We start from the raw sequence: 8,771 nt of genomic DNA, 5'->3' as shown, positions 1-8,771 counted from the left end.
GAGAGACATATGAATTCTTTCATTGAAATGAAGATAGAATTGTACGCAACCTCAAAAATTCACTAGCGTAACAAGACACGAGATTTTGTTTTTTCTCGAGCCAATACAGTAATTTTTACAAATAATCAATAATTTCATCCAATCTAAATAAACACACATGTGGAAGAGTCAACCAAAAATAAAAATAAAAAATAGTCAGCCTTATAATAAAAAAAAATTGAAATTAGTAAATAATATATTAATCTGTCCTAAATGGATTAATGAACAAGACAATCACAGTGCAACAATTATTGGGTGGGGAAGTGGAAGCACTAGCGCAATAAAGCCCGTCACTGCTTCATTTCAATTATTGTAATGAGAGCCAAAAAGCAGCCAAGCCAGAGAATAATTTTATACTGCCCATATGCTTTTCCATCCATCTATCATTAATGTTGTTTAATCAATAGCTAATGACCAGTAGTGGGATGAAGCTGCAACACTACCACACATATCACATACCTACTCCCTATATATATATATATTAATGACAATTAATGAAATAAATAAATAAATAATTACTTCAATTCATAAATTTTAAATTATGAAACATCAATCTTATTAATTAAACGAGATCTTACTGACGGTTCCCTATTTATTACATAAAGAATTAGCAGGGATGGAATGATTGTAATAATATTGTTATGTTCAATTTCCCACCCGAATTAGATAACTCACTTGGACCCCTTCCACCATGGTGGTCAAATTTGGAAGCACCAATTTTTGTTTAGGCCTATGCGCAATTTGTTGTTTTTAAGATTAGTTTATTGTATCATTTGAATTTAACTGATTAAATATATTAATAATTTTAAATTGAAATATTTATTCAATCAAAACAAGTAAAAAAATGATAGAAAACACTGGTGTGGGGCTCGAATTTATAATATCTAATTACGAAGTTTTAATTGTACTGACCACCAAAGTAAATTAATATGTTACCGTCATTTCATAATAAAATTTGTAAAATATATTTTTCGATTCTTTTATTTGTGGGATACTGAATCTTTGAATGGACAGTTGAAAAACTTTTGGCCAATGAAGCTCATTGCAATTGGAGCAATTGAGTTTATACGATGATGATGTCAGAATTAATAATAAATACTGATAAATTAAAATTTATAATATAATCGATTTACTCCAAATAATTTAGAAATATTATCTGATTAAACAAGCTGAAGTTTTGAAAACATTATCCTGAATTCAAGATTTTTGTCTGAAATAACGGTCCTCTTACCTCTTCGCGTGCCCCTCTCTCGTAGCTGTAAGAAAACCGAAGAAAAAAAAGAAATCAAAAGGGGGGAAATTTCTGATTAGCTGGAAATTCGGTGCTGCTAGAAACTCACAAATAAAAGAAACAAGAAAAGGGTATAAAAATAGTGATGAAAAAACTTGTCAGCTTTCGTGTAAACCTCAGCACACAGGAAAATGGAAATGCATTTACTGAAGAATTTTCCTGGTCAACTCACGCGCTGTGCTGTTTCTGCCCATTTCTACTTTTTCACATTTGACGCCCATTGGTGGATCTGTTTCTCACGCAATCAAAACCCCTCAAGTTAAGGAATCCATCCCTCTTCTTCGATTCAAGAATTTATCGTCTTTTGAGTGCTTCAGCATCCCATTTCTTGGGTTTTTGTCCGCATTTTTGGTTTGTGCAGTTTTTTGCCTCTTCTGAAGTGAGATTTGAACGAACTTTTGAGCTTTTTGGTGGAAACTTTGAGGAGGGCCATCAACATTTTTGGTTGAAGTCAGCGTTTGGGTCATTGGGAAGCTGTTCTTGGAGACTATTTGAGTGCAGTTTGGTATAAAAATCTTGCAAAGATTTGAACTTTTCATGTTATTTTAGGAGTTGGGCAATTGGAAAGTAAAGGGCATTGGTGCCAGTTTAGTTTCATAGTTGATCTAATGCTATGAGAAGTATTCTATACAATTGGAAAGATGAGGATTCAAGAAAAGGGAGGAGTTCTTTATTGTTTGGCTTTTGTTTTTCTGAGTTTTGCTGTGCTGGCAACCGGTGTGGAAAGCAAGAGGGAGGGACATGAACCCTTGCTGGCTTATCTGTTGGAGTCAGGCGTGATAAATCAGGAGATGGTATATAGCTCTTACTCTTGTTTGAGTCTACTTTATGTGCATTGAGAGATTTCTTCCTGATATATTGGCTGAGCTTCAGATGCTTCTACTGTTTTTTGGATGTATATATTGTAGAAGATGATTGCTGATCTTGTTCATGAGTTCACATGTAAAGTTGCCTTCTGCTGTTGGAAAGACACTAGTTTTATTTGCTTTTTATCCTATAATGTAGTTTGAATTGTAGTCAAGCGACGGCTCAGTATAAGTTAGTGTTTCTGCTTCTGAAAGCTCTTTGCATAATATGCATCACTTTTCTAGCATAACTTCTCTGATGATGCTGGCCGTTCCTCTCATTGTCACTTGGTTTTATGAACGCTTATCTGGGAATGGGGAGTATTTTCTCCGCAAGTGTTGAAGTTAAAGAGGTTTTAAGGGTTTTATGATGGATATGATCAATAATTGATCATAGTTGTCTTCACATCAGGTTGAACGATATGATCATAATTGTTATGTGATGATTCCATTATTTAGTAATCCTTTTCCTAGTGTTTTTTTTAAACAGATATTAGACTTATTGTATCAAGGAAAACTGAACAAATCAGAAATTCTTGCGCTAGTCCTATCTTCTCTAAAATCCCTTTGTTGTACTTCGGGAATAATGTGCTGGGAGAATGGATTTTATCATTTTGCAGAAATGTCGAGGAAAAGTTAAAGGTGAAAATTCTGATGGAAATTTTGATGCATGCCTAAATATTTTGTACCTCTCTAGGAGCACTTTTCGTGACATTGTAAGGTTCTCCACTGTGTCCTATGCCTTCCCTGCACTTCACGAGAAAGCTTGAGCACACTTTTGAATGCTTGTTATTTCTATATAGCATACATGTCCATAACGCATACTGCGATCTAGAATGCGATGCATAATCTGATGGAATTTCTTATTGCAGGCTGAATTATTACGGGTTAACTGTATGGCTGAGTTGTTGAATGCCAAGAAAAGATTACAAGATGTTGAATTGCATTTCATGGAGGAGAGGGCAAGTGATGGTAGTAAGCTTTTGATTGGCTGGACATCCAGTACAAAAATTCATGATACAGTCACTGTATTGCTCCCTCAGGTTAATCAAATCCTTATAGATTGTGTAAGGGGAAAAAATCATTACCGACCTGTGAATAGTGGAGAAGAGAAGGGTTTAGATTCTTGGTACACCAGGTATTTCGGGTTTCTATTTAACCGGCACTGGTCTTCTACACGACGTATGCTAGCTCAGGCATCTGGAGAAGCACCTGCTCCATCCCCAACAGTTTCATCACCTACTCCAGCACCTTCACTTCCACCATCTCCTACTGAGGTTCCAGCTAGTCCTCCATTACCTCCATTTTTCCCAAGAGATTTGGACCCCTCAAACTTGCAGCCTACATCTAGTGGAAATGCTTCTGCTAATGCTTCTGATGTACAGTCAGGCAATCAGAAAACCAGCAAGAAAACTGTTGTTATTGCTGTCACCGTGACTGCTTCTGTGACCTTTGTTATTGCTGTACTGCTCTTCCTTTTCTGCCGGAGATGCTGTGGGACTGGTTCTGGACGGGGTAGAAATGATGAGAGTCCTCTTCTCAGCTTAAGCTTAAGTGACTATTCTATTGGTACATTATCTTGTTCCTGATGATTTTTATCTTGAAGTTCCATTTTGCATTTTCTCATTGTTTCTGTTTATTGTTTCTCATTTTCTTAGCCTCTTCACACAAGTCCTTCAGTCATGGGACTTCACTGAATGAAGAAAAGCTTGGCAATCAGTCATTGCAGAACAAATTGAACCACAGCAAAGTCAGCGGAAACTTCTATGTGGAATCACATTCTCTGAGCAATTCAAAAAATGATATTCCAACGGGAACCACAGCTATTGCTGCCACCAACTCAGGAAATTCTTTACAGATGCCACCTGGAATGTTGGGTGCACCTGGATTGCCTCCATTGAAGCCACCTCCTGGAAGGGTGGATCCCCCTAAACCACCTCTGGGCAATTCAGCTCCTCCACCACCCCCTCCCGCAGCTCCTGTACCACCACCGCCACCACCTATAAGGCCTTCTTCTGGTGGCGCACGCCCTCTGCCACCTGGACCACCTCCTCCACCTCCTATACCCTCTGGTATTAAAGGTGGTCCTCTTCCGCCACCACCTCCAGGTACTGGTGTTGCTCCACCTCGGCCACCCCCTATTGGCTTGAAACCCCCTCGACCTGCACCTCCTGGACCACGTCATCCTTCAACTTCTACTTCAGTTGAAGAGAGTGAGGCTGGTACTGCTAAAACTAAATTGAAGCCATTCTTCTGGGACAAGGTATTGGCCAACCCTGATCAATCAATGGTTTGGCATCAGATTAAATCCGGGTCGTTCCAGTAAGTCCATTTTCCCCCTGATTATTTATTTTCCTTAATTATTTCGTATGTTAAACCTTCTTATAGATACAGTACGCTCTTGTTAACAGGTTCAATGAAGAGATGATAGAAACTCTATTTGGCTATGCCCCTACTGAGAAGAACAAGAGTGAGGCGAAGAAAGAGTCTACATCCCAAGATGTTCCACCCCAATATATTCAAATAATTGATCCCAAAAAGTCACAAAATCTATCAATTCTACTCAAAGCTTTAAATGTGACTACAGAGGAAGTCTGTGATGCCCTACAAGATGGTAAATCTTTTTTTTGCGTTGGATTCGTAATTTTCAGAAGTAAGGATGAGCAACATGTAGAATTATTCTATGCAGCACATATCAGTTTCTGGAAGATAAGTTATAAGATCACTTATGAGGTGGCAATTATCCAAAGAGGCATCTTATTTGCTGTAGAGAAGGATATATTGAGTCAAAGAATGATCAATTGATCTAACTTAGGCGCATAAAAGGTGAAATGTTGTAGAACAGAGGAAACTGTGAATACAGGTGCTTTCATGCCTCATTACGAAACTAACTTCCAAAACGAGTAGATAAGTAGTTTTGATGAAAAGCATAAATAGAAGTGAATATTTTGTGTAGCTTTATACTTTAAGTAAAGACAAAATCAATTTTATGAAGAAATAGATATCAAGAGAAAAATATATTATGTATATGTGGCCTCAAAGAAAACCAGCAAGCCAAACTCCAACCCAGCCGCCCCTGCCATTGTTGCTTAACGTTCTACGTGTCTTATCAGATGTTTCTTGAATGTCCTTGTGGTTCTCTGTGATGCTTATCCTCACGAATGAAGACACCGATATGCATAGGGGAGTAAAAGCTGAGATGTTTGCTCTTTATGCATTCTGTAGAGTTGCCACTTATTGTTTATACGATTGGCTTCTTTGAAATATGGCAAACTACACAATAATAAAAAATTGTGAGCTCCTGAGTGCCGCTGGTATTCTGATACTTTTCTCTTTTAGCCTTGACCTGTGCGATCCTTTTTATCTTTTGGCCACATTGCAGTATGGATATAACGGAACAACACAAATGACTCAAGTGCCATGTTTCTTTGACTATATCTGCGTTTTTTGTTTTGTGATGTAATGTTGACCAACTGTTTGTAATCTGTCTCATCTTGGTCTGCTCATAGGAGGATGGCCTGTTAGGAAGTAGGTCTCTTGGGTTGCATCCTTCATTGGTCTATGTAACATGCTTCTTCATCTATGACATTTCACATGGTATTGCAATGGAACTTAATAACAAATGAACCTAACTAGAATATTCCCCCCTCAAATTACTGTTAATTCACCTACATACACTTGAAAGAAAAGCTGCTAAAACATGGACTAATCCAAAGTTTTTGAATAAAACATGAATGGGTGAATGCTCTGCTTAAAAAATATGAAATTGTTTTGCAATGTATGAATGGACCAATTTGTTTGGTTGTAATCAATAACATTTGTGATATAGTGGTATATGCTCATCATTGAGATGATGTTTCTTGGAGTTGAATTATGCTATTTCTTTGTGTAGATCCTGTCTTGTCTAAACACAGCTAACCATTTTTGCTGAATCAGGTAATGAGCTTCCTTCAGAACTTATTCAAACTTTATTAAAAATGGCGCCTACAGCTGAAGAAGAATTGAAGCTGAGACTCTATAGTGGCCCACTCTCTCAACTGGGTCCTGCTGAGCGCTTTCTGAAAGTCTTGGTTGATATTCCATTTGCGTTTAAGAGGCTGGAATCGTTGCTATTCATGTGCACTCTTCAAGAGGAGATGTTAACATTAAAAGAGTCCTTTGCAGTGTTGGAGGTGAGATACCCACCTGCTAAAGTGCTAATTGCATCAGGAATTCATATACATTTCTGAGCATGAACTTTTACTACTGTTTCGAGAAGTAAATTATAGTACTGAATGAACTTCGTGCAACCAAAAATTTCAACATTATTAAACTAGACAACCTAGTTGGGTCCAGGATCTATACTGGCCCCTTCTCCCTTTGCATCTTACTCTTACTGAGTGGGGAGCAACTTAACTAACAATGAATTGCTGATGATATAGGCTCAGGCGTACTGAACTTTTTTAACCTTTTGTTGATAATTAGTTTATCCTTTTCACCCTTATTGAAGCACTACTTAGGTTGCTCAGGTCCTCGTATAAGGTTAACTTCCTTCAGGGTTCCTCACATAAACTCTTGCAGAGAATTTGGTTGTCCATTAGAATTTTGAGATATTTTCGTGCTTTGCTTAAACTGTTCTATTAGTTTATTGGACTCTAGCTGCTTTGCTGCCAAACATAGACGAACATCTATGCAGTAGTAGCAGAAATAGTTTGATCATATTGGAGTTGCTAACTGCTAGCCCTCTTAAATCCAACCATGCCACGTGGATATGTTATTTTAGTTCATGTTCTAAAACTCATGAACAAAGAATTCAACACCTTTTGTAACAGGCAATTAACTTTCCATCTCTTTGAGCATAATCTGCATTAAATCTGAAGTTCCGTCAGATTAATCTTTCTAAAAATCATATGCCTTCTGGTTGTCTGCATCTCAGGCTGCCTGCACAGAGTTGCGAAAGAGCAGGTTGTTTCTCAAACTCCTGGAGGCCGTTCTTAAAACTGGAAATCGTATGAATGATGGAACATTCCGCGGCGGCGCACAAGCATTTAAGCTTGATACACTTCTGAAGTTGTCAGATGTTAAAGGAACAGATGGAAAAACTACATTGTTGCACTTTGTTGTCCAGGAGATTATCCGTTCAGAAGGCAAAAGAGCTGCTCGAGCAGCCAAAGAGATCCCGAGCATCTCCATCCATAAGTCCGATGATCAACTTGAGGAGCCCACAGAAGAGTCAGATGAGCACTTAAGGAGCGTTGGTCTCCAGGTGGTATCCGGTCTGAGCAACGAGCTTGAGAATGTCAAGAGAGCTGCCATTTTAGACACTGATAGCTTAACAGGAACAGTTGCCAAGCTTGGTCATGCCCTTGTAAAAGCCCGGAATTTCCTGAACTCAGATATGAAAAATGTACCTGAGGAAAATGGATTTCACCAAACATTAAGGAGCTTTGTGCAAAATGTGGAGGTTGATGTCAGGTGGTCGCTCGAAGAAGAGAAGCGGATAATGGCAATGGTGAAGAGCACAGCAGATTACTTCCATGGAAATTCTGGGAAGGATGAGGGTCTGAGATTATTTATCATTGTCCGAGATTTCCTTATAATTTTAGATAAAGTGTGTAAAGAAGTCAAAAATGCACCACGAAAGCCGAGTAGGACCTCTAGGAGCGAAGATACAGCAGTGACTCCTGATCCACGGAAAACTCTTTCCTCGGATCCGCGACAGCTGCTGTTCCCAGCAATCACTGATAGGCGAATAGATACATCAAGTTCAGACGAGGAATCGTAGTAAACTGTTCAGAGCAAGTAAGCGACTCACTGCAGCTTTTCGCACCAATATCAGTTTAACTAGAGGCGCTACGGATGTGAAACTAACTTTCGGTAGTCTCGTTCGTAAATTTTTCTGGCTCTGCAGAGTTTTAGGGAAGACGAAGAAAGCAGTAATGATATCTATTCTTTGTTTCGAGTGCTCTTTTGGCCGTGTCTCTTCCATGGGCGGACTTTAGTGAAGACAGAAAGATGCCTCCACTTCAAGTTTTCCTGAAGGTTGGAGCTTCAAATGGACATAAAAAATCCGGTCGTTGAAATTTTCATTTCTTAGTTCTTTAACTTCCTTTAGCAATTTTGTTCTTTGTTATTCTTTGTCTTCTTATGCTTCTCCAGCTTGATTATCCAGAATTAACCAGTAAATTATTCGAAAATATCCTGCCCAGTGTCATTGTACAAAAACTGACACCAAATTCAGTAGAATCAGTTGTCAATTTCTTCTTCATTGTATTGTATTTGCACATGGTGAAACCATCCGGTAGAATACTAGAATGTGGTTCCAAGTGAGTAAACCAAATTCATTTTCCTGAATGACTGTTTTAACAATCCATAGAGAATGAAGCAGCTCCTCACTACGCACTGCAGCCCGATCTCGAAACCAAAATCATGAATTATGCTGCACCTACTCTTCTCCGCTGGTACATTTCAAGGGAAGATAACCAACAAATTTTCATAGAGTGGATCATTACCAATCCCATGGATACGAAAACAAACTGAGCCATAAATCGACAATTGCCCCAGTTAGTCTTTCATCGATCCATTTGCCAAAGAAGGAGCAGAATGTACTAATTATA

The 8,771-nt window shown here is 38.5% G+C and overlaps 1 protein-coding gene across 3 annotated transcripts; it reads left to right on the top strand.

The window, feature by feature from the left end:
- Window positions 1–1,413: 1,413 nt before the first annotated feature.
- On the top strand, window positions 1,414–8,422 carry LOC105175140 (formin-like protein 5). 3 transcript variants are annotated; one of them, XM_020698199.2, is made up of 7 exons: window positions 1,414–2,124; window positions 3,048–3,744; window positions 3,834–4,497; window positions 4,587–4,789; window positions 6,112–6,347; window positions 7,091–7,956; window positions 8,066–8,422. In XM_020698199.2, the coding sequence occupies exons 1-6, from the start codon at window positions 1,972–1,974 to the stop codon at window positions 7,937–7,939; spliced, it is 2,802 nt and encodes a 933-aa protein (XP_020553858.2). In that variant the 5' UTR covers window positions 1,414–1,971; the 3' UTR covers window positions 7,940–7,956; window positions 8,066–8,422. The 3 variants fall into 3 exon arrangements, with proteins under 3 accessions (XP_020553858.2, XP_011095788.2, XP_020553859.2); XM_011097486.3 differs by having other exon boundaries at window positions 1,415–2,124; window positions 7,091–8,422; XM_020698200.2 differs by lacking the exon at window positions 1,414–2,124 and adding an exon at window positions 2,645–2,817 and having other exon boundaries at window positions 7,091–8,422.
- Window positions 8,423–8,771: the final 349 nt, after the last annotated feature.

The sequence above is a fragment of the Sesamum indicum genome, linkage group LG12 (genome assembly GCF_026168435.1).
Source record: "Sesamum indicum cultivar Baizhima isolate 11 linkage group LG12, ASM2616843v1, whole genome shotgun sequence".
NCBI classification, from domain to species: Eukaryota; Viridiplantae; Streptophyta; class Magnoliopsida; order Lamiales; family Pedaliaceae; genus Sesamum; species Sesamum indicum.
The sequence above is the reverse complement of the archived record's forward strand: the minus strand, read 5'-3'. Positions and strand labels throughout refer to the sequence as shown.

What these genes read in the sequence shown, in the direction of transcription:
- LOC105175140 (XM_020698199.2), top strand. Translation starts at nt 1,972, where the DNA reads ATGAGGATTCAAGAAAAGGGAGGAGTTCTTTATTGTTTGGCTTTTGTT. An exon ending in GCGTGATAAATCAGGAGATG is followed by an intron (nt 2,125 to 3,047) that starts GTATATAGCTCT and finishes TTCTTATTGCAG; the next exon opens with GCTGAATTATTACGGGTTAA. An exon ending in CTGTGATGCCCTACAAGATG is followed by an intron (nt 4,790 to 6,111) that starts GTAAATCTTTTT and finishes TTGCTGAATCAG; the next exon opens with GTAATGAGCTTCCTTCAGAA.